General features: G+C 42.2%; 1 protein-coding gene across 1 annotated transcript in view; it reads right to left on the bottom strand.

Annotated features, from left to right (window-relative positions):
- Positions 1 to 22,296: 22,296 nt before the first annotated feature.
- LOC101268922 (Smad7) overlaps positions 22,297 to 23,895 on the bottom strand; it is a 24,136-nt gene continuing 22,537 nt past the window's right edge. The window contains 1 exon segment of the mRNA NM_001281336.1: positions 22,297 to 23,219. Within this exon segment, the coding sequence (NP_001268265.1) occupies positions 22,681 to 23,219 (539 nt within the window). The 3' untranslated portion in view covers positions 22,297 to 22,680.

The raw sequence follows: 23,895 nt of genomic DNA, 5'->3' as shown, positions 1-23,895 counted from the left end.
ACGCAAACTGGCTCTAACCAAAACAGAAAGAGGAGTGGGAGGCCCCGGTGCACAACTGAGCAAGAGGACAAGTACATTAGAGTGTCTAGTTTGAGAAACAGACACTTCACAAGTCCTCAACTGGCAGCTTCATTAAATAGTACCCACAAAACACCAGTCTCAATGTCAACAGTGAAGAGGCGACTCTGGGATGCTGGTCTTCTAGGCAGAGTTGCAAAGAAAAAGTCATATCTCAGACTGGCCAATAAAAAGGAAAGATTAAGATGGGCAAAAGAACACGGACACTGGACAGAGGAACTCTGCCTAGAACGCCAGCATCCCGGAGTCGCCTCTTCATTTGTTTTTACTGCTCTAATTATGTTGGTAGCAAGTTTATAATAGCAATAAGGCACCTCGGGGGTTTGTGGTATATGGCCAATACACCACGGTAAGGGCTCCGTGTTACGTCATACATAAGAACAGCGTGTCAAGTGTGAGAACTTTTTCCCCTTTTTTTTCTGTGAGACTTTTTAATCAGTTGTCAGACATTGATGGTTTAATTTAGTGTGACAGAAGAATCTTTGAATTGTCTCTCTCTTTTTCTGAGATGGAGACGTGGTAGGCACACAAGCACATGCACACACACACACACACACACACACACACACACACACACACACACACACACACACACACACAGGCACACTCTTCTGTTTCCTGACTGATCTACTCACTAACAAGACTCCTGGGTGTTCTATAGAGCAGAGGAGAAGACTGAATAACATCTGCTAAGTTACATTTCTTTAGTCCAATCTCTCTCTCTCTTGCTCTCTCAATTTCAATTTAAGGGGATTTATTGGCATGGGAAACATATGTTTACATTTCCAGAGCAAGTGAAATTGCTAGCTGTCTCTTTCTAAGAGTTTTCTTTGAACTGACTGAGCAGACAGTGAAACACTCTCTGCTTGTTCTATAGATGTACAGATGTAGGATCTTAATTTGAGAGGTGTATTTATCCCTGTGTTTCCTCTCTCTGTGCCAGTTCGTCTTGTTTTGCCAAGTCAACCAGTGTTTTTCCTAGCTCCTGTTTTTCCCAGTCTCTGTTTTTTTCTAGCCCTGGTTTTGACCCTTGCCTGTCCTGACGCCGAACCCGCCTGTCTGACCACTCTGCCTTTTCTGACCTCGAGCCTGCCTGCCCATCTGCCTCCTGTGTCTGCATTTATACCGTTTTCGAAATATATGTAATTGCATTATAATTTAGTGTGTAGTACAGTATAGTAATGCAAAGAAGCCTAAAGCTAGAGAGCCAGGTAAAGTATTGCCTCTTGAAAAACACACATGATCCAATCCATAAAATGCACGGCAGACTGCAGCTGTGACGTCTGTTAGCTGACCTATTGTAAAGTGTATTTGAGCTTTACATAGGTTAGAGAAATAAAAAGTATTAAATGTACAGAAAATATTTGTTTCCGTTAATATTTTCTCTACTCCTTTTCTCTTCCTGCTCGCTGTGTGTGTGTGTGTGTGTGTGTGTGTGTGTGTGTGTGTGTGTGTGTGTGTGTGTGTGTGTGTGTGTGTGTGTGTTTCTCTGTTGGGTACTAGGATCAGACAGGATGCCTGTCTAGTGGAGTACAGTATAACAGATTTAGGGCTGATCTAGGATCTGTGATAAAGATCAGTCACATCCCCTGGATGGAGCAATATGAGTACAGACTATACTTTAGAGAACAACAGACAGTATGTAGCCAGCTCTGTCGGCAGTCCGAGTCTAACCCACGGGTGGGTATGTGGGTAGGTATGTTCATTTATTAGAAGGAGTGTGAGTGTGTGTGTCTTATGTCCAGTGTGTGCGTCTGCATGCTTTTAGCTGTGCACGAGCAGTTTTTACAGTCAGGGTGTATTCTGGACTCCCCGCTGTTCTCTTGTCTGACACTTTAATTAGATAAAAGACTGGGATTTAAAAAAATCTCAATCCTCATCCCCCTCTCCATCACTCCCTCCGTGGAGAATTGATTTATGGTGTATTAGTGAGAGAGGAGTGTTTAGTGCAGGTCAGACAGGAGTTGGCATCCTGGAGGCTCCCCCCAGCCCCTCACCCCTATCGTCAAGGAGCCCTAACCCCCCGCTGTTCCCCCTTCCTCAAGTCTGAGCCTGTACCCCTCCAGAGCAAAACCAGACAGGACCCTGCTGTCACCCAGACTGGGGGGCCTAGCTAGCCCCACAGGGGAGTGGGGGAACTTAAGGGATGGTGGGAGGCAACCTACCACACAGCACACAGTTACTCTGAAGATTCAGGAGCCATTTCAGTGCTTAGAATATGCCTGAATTTATGCAGTATATTTTAAGAGTACAAATGTCCCAATGATAACAAAGAGACTATGGCTGTGTCAAAATAGGGTGCCATTTCGACACCGCCATAAAGAGATGTTGAACCTTTTAGAACAATTTCCCAACAGGAAGGGATGTATGTAAATCCACTAGCGAGGCTAATTCACTGGCTACTCTAAATATTTACCCAAGCTTTAACTCTGGACCTCGCCGGAATCTTTATGTTGAATAAGGAGTCTGATTTCATCTTGTAGTACATCAGCTTTTCACTTCTAAAGGTTTCTTCAGTTCGGTATTGGTAGTTCTGATGAGAACATGAACCTGTTAATCCAGGACTATGCTTAATCTTTGTCCGGGAAACTAGCCCCTGGAGTTCTAACTTCTACCCAGGTTGGTCTAGCTGCCGGGAACCAGGTGTGGGTTGGGGGCTTGGGCTTTAGCCCAGACGGCCCACCACCCGTGTCTACAGTCAGTATGGCTGTCTCCAGTCGGGGGTTGGTGGGTTATCCATTATGGCTGTGAAGTCTGAAGTTCTCTGGTTACACAGGGGATGATTATTGCAGCTCTACTTTCCAGCCAGTCATTTACTTTACTGCAACAATCCAGACAGGAATTCACTGAAGTCAGCATTTCATCCTTCCAGCCCAGGCCTAACTAACAGCGGAACAGAAGTTAACCAACAAACTCGAAACATTTACCGCAAGATAATCACACACTGCTTTGTCAAGCTTTCATATTCTTCATACAGAGAGATTAATGTTTTCTTCAAGTACATTTGTCACACTATATCGTGAAAGCGATTTTTTTTTTATTGTTGTAGTTGTAGCAGGGTTGTAAAATGTCCGAAATGTTGTAATCGGCATGTGGGTGTTTGTGTCTTTACACCAAACTGTGAAGAGAGCTGTAAAAATAGTGGTTTGCCCTTTGACCAGGACAATAATTTATTCTGCTGGAGAGAGAAAAGCGACTTTCACTTACAAGACCTCTCAACAGTCTTAACATCATGTAATTGCTTTATTGTAAAACAAATTATTTGATTGTTTTTACAGTACAGTTTGTTGCAATTTAAATGCACTTTCAATTAAGTTTGATTTGATTTTACACGACTGTTACAGACTGCTCTCTCCTCCCTCAAACCAAATCTTAAAAATAATTTGTTTATGAATTGATTTTATTTTGAGTTGAGTTCAAGAAAAGGGATCATTTCAATCTACAGAGAAAGAAAAGTCAACCCTTTGGGTGTCAGAGGGATCTTTCCTGTTTCATATTTCTCATATTCTGAATCTTATTGGCTCATTATTTTTAGTGTGTTCTCTTTCTATCGTCATTATTACTGTAGCCTTAACTTTATTAAAGTCAAGGTTCTGGCAGCCTAACTGACATGGCTTGTTATGGGCTGTATCCCAAATGGCACCCTAAATATGGCACCTTAGTGCTAAATAGTGCACAACATTTTTGTATTTTATTGGGATCCCAATTAGCTGTTGAGAAAGCAGCAAAAAACATGAAACATTACATAATACAGAACATGAACAGACAATAAGAGTTCATGGATATAACTACATACATTTTCAACTTCACACATAGTCTACATATCAGGACATACACATAAAATATCTAGCTTAAATAGGGAAGAGGCGTTGTGCTGTGAGCAATTGCTTTATGTGGGTTTTTTTAAACCAAGTTTGCTATTCACTTGAGGAATCTGAGATGGAAGGGACTTCCATGCAATCATGGCTCTATATAATACTGGTCGTTTGAATTTGTTCTGGATCTGTGGACTGTGAAAAACCTGGTGGCATGTCTGTGTCACAGACTTTGTTTAATGCAAGTGGCAGGTCTTTAGTAAAAATAGAAATAGAAAAGTAGAGGGCCAAGAGAGCTGCCCTGCGGTACTCCGATGTTCAGGACAAGTTTATTACTGGCCACCCATTCCAAAAAAGACTCAGTGACTTCATTAGCTGTGGTTGCTGATGCGTATATGGTTGAATCATCAGCATACATGGACAGAAATGCTTTGTTGAATGCCAGCGGCAGGTCACTGGTAAAAATAAAAAAGAGTAGAGGGCCTAGAGAGTTGCCCTGCGGTACACCACACTTTACATGTTTGATATTAAAGAAGGTTCCATTAAAGAAAACCCTCTGAGTTATATTAGATACAGTGCATTTGAAAATAATTCAGACCACTTGACTTTTCCCACATTTTATTATGTTACAGCCTTATTCTAAAATGGATTACATGAAATGTTTTCCTCGTCAATCGACAAGCAGTAACCCATAATATCATAGCGACAACAGGTTTTTAGATATTTTAGCAAATATATTAAAATTGAAAAACAGAAACCTTATGTAAATAAGTATTCAGACCCTTTGCTATGAGTATCAAAATTGAGCTCATGTACATCCTGTTTCCATTTATCATCCTTGAGCTGTTTCTACAACTTGATTGGAGTCCACTTGTGGTCAATTCACACTTGTCTATATAAGGTCCCACAGTTGACAGTGCATGTCAAAGCAAAAACCAAGCCATGAGGTCGAAGGAACTGTCCGTAGAGCTCCGGGACATGATTGTGTGGAGGCACAGATCTGGATAAGGATACCAAAACATGTCTGCAGCATTGAAGAACACAGTGGCCTCCATCATTCTTAAATGGAAGAAGTTTGGAACCACCAAGACTCTTCCTAGAGCTGGCTGCCTGGACAAACTGAGCATTCGGGGGAGAAGGGCCTTGGTCAGGGAGGTGACCAAGAACCCGATGGTCACTCTGACTGAGCTCCAGAGTTCCTCTGTGAAGATGGGAGAACCTTCCAGAAGGACAACCATCTCTGCAGAACTCCACCAATCAGGTCTTTATGGTAGAGTGGCCAGACGGAAACCACTCCTCAGTAAAAGGCACATGACAGCCCGCTTAGAGTTTGCTTAAAGGCACCTAAAGGACTTTCAGACCCTGAGAACAAGACTCTCTGGTCTGATGAATCCAAGATTGAACTCTTTGGCCTGAATGTGAGCGTCTGGAGGAAACTTGGCACCATCCGGTGAAAAATTCTGGTTGGCAGCATCATGCTGTGGGGATGTTTTCCGTGAGTAGGGACTGGGAGACTAGTCAGAATCGAGGGAAAGATGAACAGAGCAAAGTCCAGAGGGATAATTTATGAAAACCTGCTCTAGAATGCTCAGGACCTCAGACTGGGGCGAAGGTTCACCTTCCAACAGGACAACAACCATAACCACACAGCCAAGACAATGCAGGAGTGGCTTCGGGACAAGTCTCTGAATTTTTTCCAAAAGTTTGCTGAGTCAGCAGCACATCACTTTTACCATTCTTGAGTAGTGGAATGACTTTGGCTACCTTCCATGTCTGAAGACAATACATTTTCCACCTCACCCACACAAACTTCACAGAATTCAAAATTACAATGCTGTTCTTTCATTATTAGGTATTTCATGCATGACTATGATGGCTCACAGTTTGTTGTTGGCATTTCATGCTTCAGTTTTTTATACTTTGCCAATGAAATATTCATTAAAGCAATTGGCAACATCATAATGTGAGCCATCTGATTGAATGAAAGATGGAGTTAAATTAGCCTTTCAGCCCATAATTTCATTTACAGTACTCCAAAGCATTTTTACACCATACTTTATGTCATACTTTATGTCATTTCATAATACAATTTATTTTTGTTTAGTTTTGTCACGTCATTTCTCAATCTACAGTCAATTTGCCAGTCATATGTGCAGCCAGACTTCACTACTCCTTTTCCTCATCCCTCTCAATCATCCAACTTTAAATTCCTCGTCAATCCACAGTTCTAACAGTCCGTTTTTGAATAGGTGCATGCATGATTTTTGCCCATTCTTCAAAGCAAAACTGCTCCAGCTCCTTCAAGTTGGATGTGTTCTGCTGGTATACAGCAATCTTTAAGTCATACCACAGATTCTCAATTGAATTGAGGTCTGGGCTTTGACTAGGCAATCCAAAGACATTTAAATGTTTCCCATTAAACCACTCGAGTGTTGCTTTAGCAGTATGCTTAGGGTCATTGACCTGTCGGAAGGTGAACCTACATTCAAGTCTCAAATCTCTGGAACACTGAAACAGGTTACCCTCAAGAATTTCCCTGCGCCATCCATATTCTTTCAATTCTGACTAGTCTCCCAGTCCCTGTCGATGAAAAACATCCCCACAGCATGATGCTGCCACCACCATGCTTCACTGTGGGGATGTTATTCTCGGGGTGATGAGAGGTGTTGGGTTTGTGCAAGACATAGCATTTTCCTTGATAGCCAAAAAGCTCAATTTTAGTCTCATCTAACCAGAGTACCTTCTTCTGTATGTCTCCCATATGCCTTTTGGAGAACAACAAACTTGTTTGCTTATTTTTTTCTTTAACCTTTCTGATCTCCCCATCCCGGATCCGGGATCGTGAATACAGACTCAAGCTCATTACCATAACGCAACGTTAACTATTCATGAAAATCGCAAATTAAATGAAATAAATATGCTAGCTCTCAAGCTTAGCCTTTTGTTAACAACACTGTCATCTCAGATTTTCAAAATATGCTTCTCAACCATTGCAAAACAAGCATTTGTGTAACAGTATTGATGGCTAACGTAGCATTTAGCATTAGCATTCAGCTGGCAACATTTACACAAAAAAACAGAAAAGCATTCAAATAAAATCATTTACCTTTGAAGAACTTCAGATGTTTTCAATGAGGAGACTCTCAGATAGCAAATGTTCAGTTTTTCCTGAAAGAATATTTGTTTAGGACAAATTGCTCCGTTTTCTGCGTCACGTTTAGCTATGAAAAAACCCCTGTATCCAGGATTGTGTAAATCTATCAGCAAGCTCATTAGCATAACACAACGTTAACTATTTATGAAAATCGCAAATGAAATGAAATAAATATGCCATCTCTCAAGCTTAGCCTTTTGTAAACAACACTGTCATCTCAGATTTTCAAAATATGCTTCTCAACCATAGGAAAACAATCATTTGTGTAAAAGTAGCTAGCTAGCGTTAGCATTTCGCGTTAGCATTTAGCGTTAGCATTAGCGTTAGTATCCAGCACGCAACATTAACAAAAACATAAAAGCCTTCAAATAAAATCATTTACCTTTGAAGAACTTCTGAAGTTTTCAATGAGGATACTCTCAGTTAGATAGCAGATGCTCAGTTTTTCCAAAAAGATTCCTTGTGTATTAGAAATAGCTCCGTTTTATACATCACATTTGGCTACCAAAAAAAATCTGAAAATTCAGTCCTCAAAACGCGAACTTTTTTCCAAATTAACTCCATAATATCGACTGAAAACATGGCAAACGTTGTTTAGAATCAATCATCAAGGTGTTTTTCACATATCTCTTCATTGATACATCGTTCTTGGACACATGCTTTCTCCCCTGAATCAAATGGTAAAGTAGAAGCAGCTGGCAATTGCGCACCGAATTCGACGCAGGACACCAGGCGGACACTTGGAAAATGTAGTCTCTTATGGTCAATCTTCCAATGATATGCCTACAAATACGTCACAATGCTGCTAAGACCTTGGGCGAACGACAGAAAGTGTAGGCTCATTCGTTGCGCAATCACAGCCATATAAGGAGAGAATGGAAAACAGAGCTTCAGAAATTCTGCTAATTCCTGGGTGATGCATCATCTTGGTTTCGCCTGTAGAATGAGTTCTGGGGCACTTACTTACTGTCAAGAATATGCATAGTCGAGCATCTTTTCGTGACAAAATATCGCGCTTAAAACGGGAACGTTTTTTATCCAAAAATGAAATAGCGCCCCTAGAGCTCTAACAGGTTTTAAGCAATGGCTTTTTTTCTTGGCCACTCTTCCGTAAAGCCCAGCTCTGTGAAGTGTATGGCTTAAAGTGGTCCTACTCCAATCTCCACTGTGGAGATTTGCAGCTCCTTCAGGGTTATGTTTGTTCTCTTTGTTGCCTCTCTGATTAATGCCCTCCTTGCCTGGTCCGTGAGTTTTGATGGGTGGCCCTCTCTGGTGGCAGGTTTGTTGTGGTGCCATATTCTTTCATTTTTTAATAATGGATTTAATGGTGGTGGGGGGTGGGATGTTCAAAGTTTCAGATATTTTTTTATAACCCAACCCTGGGTTATAAGTACACTTATAAATACACTACAGTACACTTCTCCACAACTTTGTCCCTGACCTGTTTAGATAGCTCCTTGGTCTTCATAGTGCCGCTTGCTTGGTGGTGTTGCAGACTCTGGGGCCTTTCAGAACAGGTGTATATATATTGAGATCATGTGACAGATCATGTGACACTTAGATTGCGCACAGGTGGACTTTATTTAACTAATTATGTGACATCTGAAGGTAATTGGTTGCATCAGATCTTATTTAGGGGCTCCATAGCCAAGGGGGTGAATAACTATGCAAGCACCACTTTTCCGTTTTTTATTTTGTATAATTGTTTTGAAACAAGCATTTTTTTCGGTTAGGACATCTACTTTGTGCATGGCACAATACATTTTTTCAATAATTGTTTACAGACAGATTATTTCACTTAACACACTGTATCACAATTCCAGTGGGTCAGAAGTTTACATACACTAAGTTGACTGCCTTTAAACAGCTTAGAAAATTCCAGAAAATTATGTCACAGCTATAGAAGCTTCTGATAGGCTAATTGACATAATTTGAGTCAATTGGAGGTGTACCTGTGGATGTATTTCAAGGCCTACCTTCAAACTCAGTGCCTCATTGGGAAAATCAAAAGAAATCAGCCAGACCTCAAAAGAAAATAAATTATAGACCTCCACAAGTCTGGTTCATCCTTGGGAGCAATTTTCAAATGCCTGAAGGTACCACGTTCATTTGTACAAACAATATTACACAAGTATAAACACCATGGGACCACGCAGCCGTCATACTGCTCAGGAAGGCGATGAGTTCTGTCTCCTAGAGATGAATGTACTTTGGTGCGAAAAGTGCAAATCAATCCCAGAACAACAGCAAAAGACCTTGTGAAGATGCTGGAGGAAACAGGTACAAGAGTATATATATCCACAGTAAAGCAAGTCCTATATCAACATAAACTGAAAGGCTGCTCAGCAAGGAAGAAGTCACTGCTCCAAACTCGCCATAAAAAAACAGACTACGGTTTACAACTGCACGTGAGGACAAAGATGGTACTTTTTGGAGAAATGTCCTCTGGTCTGATGATACAAAAATAGAACTGTTTGGCCATAATGACCATTGTTATGTTTGGAGGAAAAAGGGGGAGGCTTGCAAGCCGAAGAACAACATCCCAACCGTGAAGCACAGGGGTGGCAGAATCATGTTGTGGGGGTGCTTTGCTGCAGGAGGGACTGCTGCACTTCACAAAATAGATTTCATCATGAGGTAGGAAAATTACGTGGATATATTGAAGCAACATCTCAAGACATCAGTCAGGAAGTTAAAGCTTGGTCGCAAATGAGTCTTCCAAATGGACAATGACCCCAAGCATACTTCCAAAATCGTGGCATCACAAAGCCCTGACCTCAAGCCTATAGAAAATGTGTGGGCAGAACTGAAAAAGCGTTTGCGAGCAAGGAGGCCTACAAACCTGACTCAGTTACACCAGCCCTGTCAGGAGGATTCCATAAGTCCATTCATTATCAGTGGATCGCCGTCTTCCAACATGAGTCATAGTTGTTCCATTCAGTCCCTGTTTGTCTCTGTCTTTCTCATGCATACACACACACAGTCTGTGTTTGACTTCGTGAATTCTGAGATGTCTGCGTTTAACTTCATGGAGAAACGTGTTGCCCAAACCTATGATGGCGCTGCTGTAATGGAATGTATCTGCTATTTGTCTTTACAGCTAAGTCCCCTCCGTTTCCCTGATTAATGGCCACTCCACTACCAGTGTCAACTCTCTGATAAGAACTTAAGCCATGTGTCTCATGTGCCCTTTCATCCACTGAATGTTTCAATGTTTCCTTTCCAAGCTCTGTGAGTAGGCCCTAAATGTTCTCTCATTACTCTATGTAGAGTCAATCACATACACAAACACAATCACATTATGACACATCAATGTGATTGTAATCCTTGCTTGGACAAACTAATTCTTAACTCTTTTGTCTAACTGTTGTGTTATTGTTTTTGGACTTCCCAGTCTAATCCTTTCCTGCCCTCAGTGGACAAGTTGAGCTCTTCTCCAACACCATCCATCCGTGGTGAGCCTGTCCTGCCTTGAAGCCTCTGAACACCTCAACCCCTGTCACTGCTGTGATCCCTTCCCAACACTGTGGAAGTAGCCCTCTCATTCCCATTCCCCATAATATTTGACTATAAATGTATTTAATACATGTTTTAATGTTGCATTTGTTGGTCTCCCAGCCTCCACTGACGCACACATTCATACGCAAGCACACACACACACAGTCACACTGGCTGGGAAAAGGAAGCTGGGCTAGATGTTTGGCCTACGCTGAGTTAATGACAACCCCACCCTCTCTCTTCTGACTACTCCAGAACCCTTAGCCAAACAGACCTGGGTTCAAACAGTATTTGACATCTTTAGAAATAATTTCTCTGTGCTTGATTGATCTTACCTGGATCAATAGACAAATTAAGAGTTGATTTCCAAAATGCTATTTAAACAAATTTTTCACATTTGTGTTTTTTCATCAGAAATGATTGTTTATGGGTACCTTCATGTGTGTGTAAAATATTACTCAATTTTTTTTTTTTAAAGGAACGTGCCATTTTCACGTGTTGATGTTGGGGTGCTGCTGGAGATTATCAATATGATGTCGAAACATGTTGAAATTTCCCTTTAACAATAAAAGCTAATTTACAAACATTTCTGAAAATGGATATGTAGCGTTCAAATGGAATAACCTCACAAGGGCAAAACCCAGCCATCTGTCTCTACAGGCAGGGTCAAGGAAATTCTCAAAGTATTTCAAATACTATTTGAACCCAGTTCTGTGGCTAACTCACTCCTAGTGCTGCAGCACAGCCTGGCTGGGCCCTTGTTGGACATACAGTGCCTTCAGAAATTATTCACCCTCTTGACTTTTTGCACATTTTGTTGTGTAACAAAGTGGGATTCAAGTGTATTTAATTGTCTTTTTTTGTTGTCAATCTATCTACACAAAATACTACACAAAATTCTCTATTTTACAAATTCTAACATTTGTAAAATATAAAAATTAAACACTAATGTATATTGATTAGGTAAGTGTTCAACCCCCGTCAGTACAGTACATGTTAGAATCACCTTTAGCAGTGATAACAGCTGTGAGTCTTTCTGGTTAAATCTCTAAAAACTTTGGACACCTAGAATGTTCAATAATTGCACATTATTCTTTGAAAAAAGAATCAAGCTCTGCCAAATTGGTTGTTGATCATTGTTAAGTCGTGCCATAGATTTTCAAGACAATTTAAGTCAAAACTGTAACCAGGTCACGCAGGAACATTTAATGTCATCTTGGTAAGCAACTACAGTCAATATTTGGCACATTATTTGGCATTGTGTTTTGGGTTATTTTCCTGCTGAAAGGTGAATTTTTCTCCCAGTGTCTGTTTGGTAAGCAGACTGAACCAGGTTTTCATCTTGGATTTTGCCTGTGCTTAACTATGTTCTGTTTATTTTTGTCATAAAAAACTCCCCTTTCCTTGCCAATGACAAGCATGCCCATAACATGATACAACCACGACCATGCATGAAATTATGTAGAGTGTTGTCTTGGATTTGCCCCAATCGCAAACAGTATGCATGTTATTCTGTACAGACTTTCTTATTTTCACTCTTTTAATTAGGTTAGCATTGTGAAGTAATCACAATGTTGTTGATCCATCCTAAGTTTCTCCTATCATAGCCATTAAACTCTGTAACTATTTTAAAGTCACCATTGGTGAAATCCCAGAGCGGTTTCCTTCCTCTCCGGCAACTGAGTTAGAAAAGACATCTGTAGCTTTGTGATGACTGGGTGTATTGATATGCCATCCAAAGCGTCTGCATTTTTTTGTACCCATCTACCATTAAGTGCCCTTGTTTGTAAGGCATTGGAAAACCTCCCTGGTCTTTGTGGTTGAATCTGTGTTAGAAATTCACTGCTCGACTGAAGGACCTTACAGGTAATTGTATGTTTGGGGTACAGAGATGATGTAGTCATTGAAAATCACACAGAGTGAGTCCATGCAACTTATTATGTGACTTGTTAAGCACATTTTTACTCCTGAACTTATTTAGGCTTGACATAACAAAGGGGTTGAATACTTTTTGACTCAAGACATTTCAGCTTTTCATTTTTTATTAATTTGTAAAAACAATTTTTTTAAAGTGACACTTTGACATTATGGGGTATTGTGTGTTGGCCAGTGACAAAAATGATAATTTAATCAATTTTAAGTTCAGGCTGTAACACAAAAAAATGTGGAAAAAGTCAAGGGGTGTGAAAACTTTCTGAAGGCACTGTCCCAGAGAGAGAGCCCAGTCGATTCGTCTGCTTGCCTTGTGTGCAGTTTCAAAATATGTGTGCTTGAAAAGAAGAGGAAATCATTCACCAAAAATTCTACTTCTTTTTTTTAAAGGGATAGACCACAACCTTTCACATAATGTTCAAAGAAGTCAAACAGAGGGATATTTTGCTTGTTTAAGTTGATGACTAAACTGAACCCCTCCTAGTTTTTTTGGGGGGGGGGGGGGGGTTAGAAAGCATTATGAATACCACTGCAGGGCAGCTTAGGGAAATAATTAAGCATAAGAATGCTTGAAGTGGCTGCCTCCCTCCCCCCTCTCCAAGACTTGCAACACGCCCACCTTGTAAACAGGCCACCTCACCCCCCTTCCCTGCTGAGACTGAGCAGACAGACAGTAAAGTGCCTTATCTCTCCCCCGGTGGAAGAGAGGAAGAGGGGGATGGGGGGGATATGGGCGATGGGGAAAGGAGGGAGATGGGGTCGGCTTTGTGTCTCCCAGAGACGTGTACTCAGGGAGGTATGCTAGCCACACACACACACACACACACACACACACACACACACACACACACACACACACACACACACACACACACACACACTTCTACCTAAAGGTATCAACATGCATCAGTTTTACGACTGGCACCTAGCCGAACGAGTGTGATCGCATACTTAGCTTAAAAAAAACAGCAGTAGTTTGTTTGTCCATTTTGAGACACCGTAGCCAGTATAGTCTGAATTAATCTAAGATAAGTCATTAATTCTAATGTTTTTGCCGAGGAGATCTTACTCGCGCAATTTTACATCTAACTAAGATGTTGGTGCAGTTTTTCTCAATGAAAAAAGGTGCATGAAAACAAGTCATCCCGTTGAATGACAACAAAGACCTTATTGAAGAATCCCTACTGTTGACCTATCACCAACGGAGGGGTGTAGACTTCGGCTCCAAACTTCGGCTTGCCTCCAGAAAAAATGTTGTGTGCCCGAACAGCAGAACCCCCCCTCTAATCCATGATCACCCCACCGCACTGGCACCTCCCATCCTCCCTGACCATTCCCCTCCGCCAGACTGGGCCCCACCAGGCAGACCTGCATGGAGCTGATTGGAGGGGTCCGTTTGTGAAGGCTGAGCGTAGCCCACCCAGCAGCACCTACAGACTGACACCATTGTGGATTCCAGCAGGGAAGTTAGTCTACAGTCATCAGGGAGAGGAGGTCAGGAGAACTGCTGTCATGAGTGACTAAAACTGACTGACTAGTAGTTGCCTTCTCATCACACACAGAAAACTAACAATAGCAAACAGATCCCTAGTACCCTCACTGTACTGTCCCACCATTTCCACCTTCACACCCCCTTGCATCCTCTCTCCCCACCTCAGCTCCAGGGGTCCTAGGCTGGGTTCCGCAGGGCAGCAGACAGGGTGCCCTGTTCCTGGAGAAAGCAGCTCTGGTCCTGTGTTTGTTTAGATAGTCTCTGTGGGCCTCAGACCTGTCCGAGTCCCAAAACACTACCCAGATCCTAGGTCTTAGCCAGGGCCAAACTAGAGACGTGTACTCACTTAGGTATCCACACAGCACGCACGCACACCCCTCCAGCCCCATGCCCAGCGACCTGACATAGCTCAGGGGAACTCCAGCTCATTCATCAACATGGCCTGGCTCCTGCTGCAGTCTGGAGCTCGGAACACTCTGAACACTCCTCTCCTCTGTCAGTGGTCGCACTGGGGTGACACATGGGCCGGGGCCTGGTTATGGCCTGCAGACTGGAGCCACAGTCTGGAGATCCACTGCTGGGAAAGGCCAGGCGAGTGCCGAGAAAAGACCCCTTGTGATGTGACGTCTCTGGAATGGTGGAGCCACTGTGCCTGGATGTCTGGCTGGCAGTGACCAGCCAGTGTATGTATAGAACAGTCTGTCTGTTGAGCCACTATGTATGGCTATCAAACAACACACTGTTAGAGAGCTCCTTTGTACAGTGTTCAGAGTACTAGTAGACTAACCATTTTAATTAGGGATAGTAGTAGTATTAGTAGGTAGGTTAATGTTTATTGTCATGAGTCTTGTCCTGAAAGCAGAATTTAGTGATTTCCCCTTAGATAGGCCAGCTGCAACGTCAAAATTGGCTATATTGTATCTTTTATTAAAGCAAAAATGCACTTTTTGTTCTTCATTTAAGGTTAGGCATTAGGGTTAGTAGTGTGCAGTAGTAAAAAAATAACAACTTATTGTCACATACACTGGATATGTGCAGTAAAATGTGTTGTTTTTACGGTGTCAACTGTATTAGTACGGCACCCCTGGAGCAAATTAGAGTATAGTGCCTTGCTCAAGGGAACATTGACAGATTTTCAGCTCAGGTATTTGAACCAGCAACCTTTTGGTTGCTGTCCCATCACTCTAACCACTAGGCTACCTGCTGCCCTAATTGTAGTAACAGTAGTAATAGTTGTGACAATAGTAGTAGTACAGATGTAGGACCGTAATTTGATCCCCCTGTTGCAGGAGAACTGCAATGTAGGACATTTTAAACTTGTAAAATATTTGAGGTTTAAAAAGGCTGCACTTTTCAGACTTGATTTTGCATGACTAAAAATGTATGAACCCCTACAAAAATGTCCATGAGTTATAATCCTCATAATAATTCACATTTCTTGTTGCGCAGGATTATTTTCCTGCTGTAGCAAACTGGCTCAAATTAAGATCCTAGTATTAATAGTAGTGGTAATATTAGTAGTAGAAGTATTAGTTGTGTTAGTATAGTCTATTAGTAAAGTAGCTGGCAACAATGGTAGCTAATAGTAATAGTTTAACTGGAATTATATAAAAAATAAATAATTGGGGCCGGGGTCTTGTGAGGCTGTGACACCACTCCTCGGGTTGGGTTAAATGTGGAAGACACATTTTAGTTGAATGCATTCAATTGTACAACTGACTAGGTATCCCCCTTTCCCTTTTCCTTTTTTCCCCACTGCCACCACCCCTCCCCAGCTCACTGCCACCACCCCTCCCCATCTCACTGCCACCACCACTCCCCAGCTCACTGCCACCACCCCTCCCCAGCTCACTGCCACCACCCCTCCCCAGCTCACTGCCACCACCCCTCCCCAGCTCACTGCCACCACCCCTCCCCAGCTCACTGCCACCACCCCTCCCCAGCTCACTGCCACCACCACTCCCCAGAATTAGCTGAAGCCAGGAACTACAGCAGCTAGTGAGGGCACCGCCCGAAGTCTACTACTGCCAAGGAATAGACTCCCACCAAGCCCTGGTTCTACCCTCAGCCCCAGTTTTAGCCTTGGCTCTAGCCCCAGCCCCATGTAGCCCCAGCCTCATACCTATCCCTCAGGCCCAGCACCAGCCCTGGCCCTAGCCTAGCTCCAGCCCCATGCAGCCCAGCCTCATACCTATCCCTCAGGCCCAGCACCAGCCCTGGCCCTAGCCTAGCTCCAGCTTTCATTCCCTATGCACAGTACAAGCCCTATACCGCAAACTCAGCCCACCAGTCCTATACCGCCAGACCCTCTCTGTTCGGTCCAGAGAAAAGGGAATCCAGACCGGGGTCAACTCCATTCCTCGTACAACGGGATTAACAAACAGTGTTGTGGTTATAACGGAATCAATGCTCTATTTCCTTCTAAAGTTCTAAAAGCATTCTCCGGGGGTTGGTGGGAGTTAGTGGAAACTGGGTCTTGGTGAATGTAGGTCCCTAGGTGAGACAGTGAGTGTGGGTAAATCAGGTTTAGCCTGAGTCTCAAATGGTACCCTATTCCACTTGCAGTGCACTACTTTTGACCAGGACCCACATGGAATCGCATAGGGCTTTGGTCAAAAGTAATGCACTGTATAGGGAATTAGGGTCCCATTTGGTGCAGTTGGTTTACTCTAGTAATCCCTTGGGTAGACGTTCATCTGACAGACAGCAGTAGTCTAGACATTATGGTGCATCTCAAAGGGCACTCTATTCCCTACATAGGGCTGTGGTCAAAAGTAGTGCACTATATAGGGAATAGGATGCTATTTTAGATGCTGAGCAAACACTGATCTCATAGACTAGACATAACAGTAAATGGACAGTGCGTTCAGAAAGTATTCAGAACCCTTCACCTTTTCCACATTTTGTTATGTTACAGCCTTATTGTAAAATGGATTAAATAAATAAAAAATCTCAGCAACCTACACACAATACCCCATAATGAAAAAGCGAAAACAGGTTTTTAGATTTTTTTTAAAACCTTATTAACATAAGTATTCAGACCCTATGCTATGAGACTTGAAATTGAGCTCAGGTGCATCCTGTTTCCATTGATCATCCTTGAGAAGTTTCTACAACTTGAAGTTTGCCAAAAGGCACCTAAAGACTCTCAGACCATGAGAAACAAGATTCTCTGGTATGATGAACCCAAAATTAAACTCTTTGGCCTGAATACCAACCGTCACGTCTGGAGGAAACCTGGCACCATCCCTACTGTGAAGCATGGTAGAGAGATGCTGCCTGGGCCAAAGCTAGATTCACAGACTTGGGCCCAGACGGGCAGTCTTTCAGGCGATTGAGAAATCTGTGTGTAAAACTAGTTAAAAATTCTAAATCAGATTATTATGTTAAAACACTATCTGAATGTACAGGGAACCCAGCAAAATTTTGGAAAGCTGTTAAATCACTGAAGGTTTGTGTCTTCTTCTCCCCCCAAGGAATGTATTTAGATTCTGGCCCTATTACTGACAAAATTGATGTCACTAATGCATTTAATCACCATTTTATCTCTGCGGGCTTTATATTTTAACATTTTTCAAAGCCAGCTCTTGAGAAGAGTAGTTTGGATGTAGATGGTGAAAATGAAAATGCTGGTCATGAGTTTTCTTTTCGGAAATTCACTGATAAATGAGGTCCGGGATGCTTTGTTAACGTTAGACAGAAAAAAATCCCCAGGGGCTGATCATCTGGAGCCTGGTCTGTTTAAGTGTGCAGCTCACCTTATTGCTGTCTCAGTAGCCCATATTTTTAATATAACAAGTGTTCCAAAAGCATGGAAATCCACATATGTGCTGCCACTCCATAAGGGTGGGGATACAAATGATCTTGACAACTATCAACCCATTTCAAGACTACCTTGTTTAGCTAAGATTCTTGAATACTTGGTTAATGTACAGTCGTGGCCAAAAGTTTTGAGAATTAAACAAATATTAATTTTCACAGTCTGCTGCCTCAGTTTGTATGATGGCAATTTGCATATACTCCAGATTGTTATGAAGAGGGATCAGATGAATTGCAATTAATTGCAAGTCCCTCTTTGCCATGCAAATGAACTGAATCCCCCCAAAACATTTCCACTGCATTTCAGCCCTGCCACAATCATGTCAGTGATTCCCTCGTTAACACAGGTCTGAGTGTTGACGAGGACAAGGCTGGAGATCACTCTGTCATGCTGATTGAGTTTGAATAACAGACTGGAAGCTTCAAAAGGAGGGTGGTGCTTGGAATCATTGTTCTTCCTCTGTCAACGATGGTTACCTGCAAGGAAACACGTGCCGTCATCATTGCTTTGCACAAAAAGGGCTTCACAGGCAAGGATATTGCTGCCAGTAAGATTGCACCTAAATCAACCATTTATCGGATCATCAAGAACTTCAAGGAGAGCGGTTCAATTGTTGTGAAGAAGGCTTCAGGGGCGCCCAAATAAGTACAGCAAGTGCCAGGACCGTCTCCTAAAGTTGATTCAGCTGTGGGATCGGGCACCACCAGTACAGAGCTTGCTCAGGAATGGCAGCAGGCAGGTGTGAGTGCATCTGCACGCACAGTGAGGCGAAGACTTTTGGGAGGCGAAGACTTTTGGAGGATGGCCTGGTGTCAAGAAGGGCAGCAAAGAAGTCACTTCTCTCCAGGAAAAACATCAGGGACAGACTGATATTCTGCAAAAGGTACAGGGATTGGACTGCTGAGGACTGGGGTAAAGTAATTTTCTCTGATGAATCCCCTTTCCGATTGTTTGGGGCATCTGGAAAAAAGCTTGTCCGGAGAAGACAAGGTGAGCGCTACGATCAGTCCTGTGTCATGCCAACAGTAAAGCATTCTGAGACCATTCATGTGTGGGGTTGCTTCTCAGCCAAGGGAGTGGGCTCACTCACAATTTTGCCTAAGAACACAGCAATGAATAAAGAATGCTACCAACACATCCTTCGAGAGCAACTTCTCCCAACCATCCAGGAACAGTTTGGTGACGAACAATGCCTTTTCCAGCATGATGGAGCACCTTGCCATAAGGCAAAAGTGATAACTAAGTGGCTCGGGGAACAAAACATTGATATTTTGGGTCCATGGCCAGGAAACTCCCCAGACCTTAATCCCATTGAGAACTTGTGGTCAATCTTCAAGAGGCAGGTGGACAAACAAAAACCAACATATTCTGACAAACTCCAAGCATTGATTATGCAAGAATGGGCTGACATCAGACAGGATGTGGCCCAGAAGTTAATTGACAGCATGCCAGGGCGGATTGCAGAGGTCTTGAAAAAGAAGGGTCAACACTGCAAATATTGACTCTTTACATTAACTTCATGTAATTGTCAATAAAAGCCTTTGACACTTATGAAATGCTTGTAATTATACTTCAGTATTCCATAGTAGCATATGACAAAAATATCTAAAGACACTGAAGCAGCAAACTTTGTGAAAATGAATATTTGTGTCATTCTCAAAACTTCTGGCCACGACTGTACAACCTTGTTCTTTTAATCTAATAATTGTATTCTTAATATAAACCAATCAGGGTTTAGGCCTAGGCACCACACCTAAACCCTGATAGCATAGCAACCATGCTAATTGTTAATGATCCTGTCAATGCCTTGGATGCTAAAAAGAGCTGTGCTATCTTGTTTATTGACCACACCTAAACCCTGATAGCATAGCAACCATGCTAATTGTTAATGATCCTGTCAATGCCTTGGATGCTAAAAAGAGCTGTGCTATCTTGTTTATTGACCTGTCAAAGGCATTCGACACTGTTGATCATTCTGCTTTGCTGAAGATATGATCAAGAGTAGGCCTGGGATATACAGCCTGTTTATGGTTTCTGAATTATCTTAGCGACAGAACTCAGGCCATCTTCATAGATGGGGTTAAATCTGAATTTCTTGAGATTCAAAAAGGTGTTCCTCAGGGTTTGATTTTGGGTCCATTATGGTTCACTTTGCATATTAATGAGATAGGAAACACTGTTACTTGTAACATTAATCTCTATGCAGATGACACCGTTTTGTATTCCTGTGCCACCTCAGTGCAGCAGGCCATTCGTGTACTTCAGCATGACTTTGATTAAATTCAGAAATCACTTACAGATATTAAATTAGTGTTAAATACAAGTAAAACCAAGCTCATGCTGTTCTCTAGGTCACAAAATGTTGACCCTGAGGACCTGCATATCTACGCTATAAATGGAGCCCAAATTGAGCTCGTTTCTCAATATAAGTACCTGGGTGTCTGGATTGATGACAGGTTGACCTTCGTAACAAATATAGAAAATCTGACTAAGAAGCTAAGATCCAAGATTGCTTTTTCATATCGAAATAAATCATGCCTTGGTATTAAAAATAGAACAAAGATGGTACAAACAACGCTTCTCCCTGTATAGGATTTTGGCGATGTTGTTTACGTGCATGCGGCAACCTCTGTTTTAAAACCTTGGACGCAGTCTGCCATTCAGCAAAACGTTTTATAACAGGGGACAATTTTAGGACTCATCATTGTAGTCTGTATAAAATGATCCCATCCTGCATCCTGCGTTTACAAAGTAATCTTACAGAAACTCACTCTATATCACTCTATAACTCACTCTATCATTAATTAAGATAAGAATCACAAGTTACCAAATCCGTTCACAGGAATGGATGACACTAGAGATCTCTCCAGTCTCCACACATTTGGGAAATCTGCGTTTGTTTTTTTTTGCCCCTAATTTGTGGAACAATATACAGATTCCACTGCAGCTAGATGTACTTGTGCCACTATGGCAGTTGAAATGATTGATTGAGGACCTCTATGTAGTTGAATGTGATTGCTTTTATTAAATGTTTATTTTTGTTTATTGTGCTGAATTATATTGCTTTATACACATGTATGCTTTATTCTGTTTTTTTATTGTAATGTGTAATGGCTCTCTTGCAAAATATATTTCTAATCTCAATGTGGCGCTGCACAGCCCTGCATGCTGTTGTGTTGGTTGTCAGACTGCTCTGCCAGCCAGACACAGACAGTGTTTTAAGTGCCTGTTACTTTTATAGGCTCCTGTATGTCATTATTATGGCTTCCTTCCTGTGATGTCATCAGAGCAGAGGGGTATACTATGATTGAAACTAGATCTACTCGGGATTTTCTAAAGCGAGCCAGCTTCACATTCCAGCTCCGGCTTCATCCGTACTATGACGGTGGATATTGTTCCGACCGCCTGCCGCTAACTCAAGCAGGCTTGTAATTGCATGTGCATGTCGCACGTGGCTTGCCGAACCCTTCACTGAGACAATACTGAAACATCAATCCATGGGCGTGTCAGTGGCACATTTTCATTTGTTAATTCCGCAGACTATGGGTATTTCAACAATAAGCTTGTTGAAATGCATCCTGATTTGATGACTTATTGTTAATGCCGCCTTCAGTGTGCTTATCAATGCACAAGCATGTTTTTTTCCATCACTCCTATCGATAAAACAATTGTATTAATACAAGTGTTACTGTGTGCGAAGTTCCAAATGCACTCTGTCATTACTAAACGTTTGATGTGATAGGTATTTTAACATGACTATTTTCATACACAAAACGCATTAAAATATGATCCGTTGTCTTCCTCAAACGAAGAGGATGACGACTCAATGTTTGCGTGATGACGCAATTTTTGCGAGAGGGAGGGAATCTTATTTCATTGGTCCTCAACTCGCGGCTCAAGACGCGTCATTCAGGATAAATGGAGTTCAGAGTGCGATCTATAGGAGGACGGGCTCGTTGTAATGGCTGGAATTGAGTTCCATTTGTTCCATTCCAGCCATTACAATGAGTCCGTCCTCCAATAGCTCCTCCCACCAGCCTCTGATATGAAGTTAGCCTTTCTAGGTTCTGAAGGATTCATTGCCATAGAAATGACCTGGCTACGGTAAGGTACCAGTTATCCCGAGTTCGCCAAAATGTACTTTACTAACTCCTCAAACCAGGTACGTAGTATAGGGCTTAGGTTGGTTAATAAGAGAGGAAGGAGAGAACATGAATTCTTCAGAAAACAACCAGTAGAAGAAGAGAAAATAAACCACAATTTGTTGACGTTGTTTACAATGACATGGTTAGGCAGGTGGATTGTGTCATGTTGGATAGGGGTCTGTCAATATTTTAGTTGCCTTACCAAATCCAAATTACTGTTAAGTGACAACTGGCAATTGTAGTGTATGTCAGCTACTCATTTCAGCCTCTTTTGGTCCTACAGTGGAAGACATTATCATATAAGAACATTTGCATTTCCCTTGGTACCTACAGTACACCCACAGCAAATAAACGCCAGTAGAAACATTTATTCGTATTTTTATTTTGGCATTTCTTTGTTTGCATTTATATTAAGCAAAGTGCATCTTATTTCATTTTTTCTCATCAACACATTGCACAATACATAAATAATGATGCATATAAAACGTCTTCATATTTACAAGTAATAATATATTTATATATAACATAAAATACATTTTCGCTTTTTATTTCACTTTAATTCAATCTTAGAGTAATTTGTCATATTAAACAAGTTCATTGGGGTTTGCTTGTCTCTTCTTTTTTCTTTAAACATCTTTTATTTTTTTTCAAACTTCTGTCTTCTGAGAGAGAGAAAAAAACATAAGTAAAGGACTAGTCCGTGTCCTCGGTACACTCCTCGGGAGAGGAAGGTTAATCCATTGCTGCTATTGGTTGTTGAATATAACCTCCAACCAACAGGGGCAGCTACTAATAAACTGTCTTGTGTAGCACTGACCCCAGCCCTTCACAAAGCTGATCTGTACAGTAAACCCAGTCCTCGGCTGCTGTGTGAACTCGTGATCGTTAGGCCTCTGCAGGCTGTCTGCCTTCTCAAAGTCAAAGGCCTTAATGGAGAATCCGGGGAACACTTTATGCACCAGTAAAGTCCGCGAGTCGGGATTGTCCAGTGTGGCCGACTTGATAAAGATGGGGTAGCAGCTGCGGTTGTACACCCACACCCCGTCGGGCTCGCGACTCAGCTGGATGCCGTAGCCGATCTTGGTCCGCACCATTTGAACTAGCGGGCTCTTGTTGTCGGAGCTGAGCTGGCCCAGGCAGAAGCCGTTCCCCTGAGGTAGGTCGTAGAAGATGTCCAGGGAAGGCTCCTGGACCGAGTAGAGGCGCCCCACGCGTGTCTTCTCCTCCCAGTACGCAACCACACACCAGTGGGATCTGTCACCCGACTCCTGGAGAGCCTGGGAATCTATAAGAGGAGAGAACGAGAGAGGATGGTTACAACACTGGACTGAAGATACAACAGTTGACAAATAACATATTTCACTCGTTTAAAATGAGTCATTCGTAAGGAAAGATGATAGAACAGATGAGGATAGAGGGATAAAAGGCGAGATGAGGGTAGAAGATAGAGGGATAAAAGGTGAGATGAGGGTAGAAGATAGAGGGATAAAAGGTGAGATGAGGGTAGAAGATAGAGGGATAAAAGGCGAGATGAGGGTAGAAGATAGAGGGATAAAAGGCGAGATGAGGGTAGAAGATAGAGGGATAAAAGGTGAGATGAGGGTAGAAGATAGAGGGATAAAAGGCGAGATGAGGGTAGAAGATAGAGGGATAAAAGGCGAGATGAGGGTAGAAGATAGAGGGATAAAAGGCGAGATGAGGGTAGAAGATAGAGGGATAAAAGGTGAGATGAGGGTAGAAGATAGAGGGATAAAAGGTGAGATGAGGGTAGAAGATAGAGGGATAAAAGGTGAGATGAGGGTAGAAGATAGAGGGATAAAAGGCGAGATGAGGGTAGAAGATAGAGGGATAAAAGGCGAGATGAGGGTAGAAGATAGAGGGATAAAAGGTGAGATGAGGGTAGAAGATAGAGGGATAAAAGGCGAGATGAGGGTAGAAGATAGAGGGATAAAAGGCGAGAT

The sequence above is a fragment of the Oncorhynchus mykiss genome, chromosome 5 (assembly GCF_057628025.1).
Source record: "Oncorhynchus mykiss isolate SJ-2025 chromosome 5, ASM5762802v1, whole genome shotgun sequence".
In the NCBI taxonomy this organism is placed as follows: Eukaryota; Metazoa; Chordata; class Actinopteri; order Salmoniformes; family Salmonidae; genus Oncorhynchus; species Oncorhynchus mykiss.
This window is presented reverse-complemented; position numbering and strand designations above follow the sequence as displayed.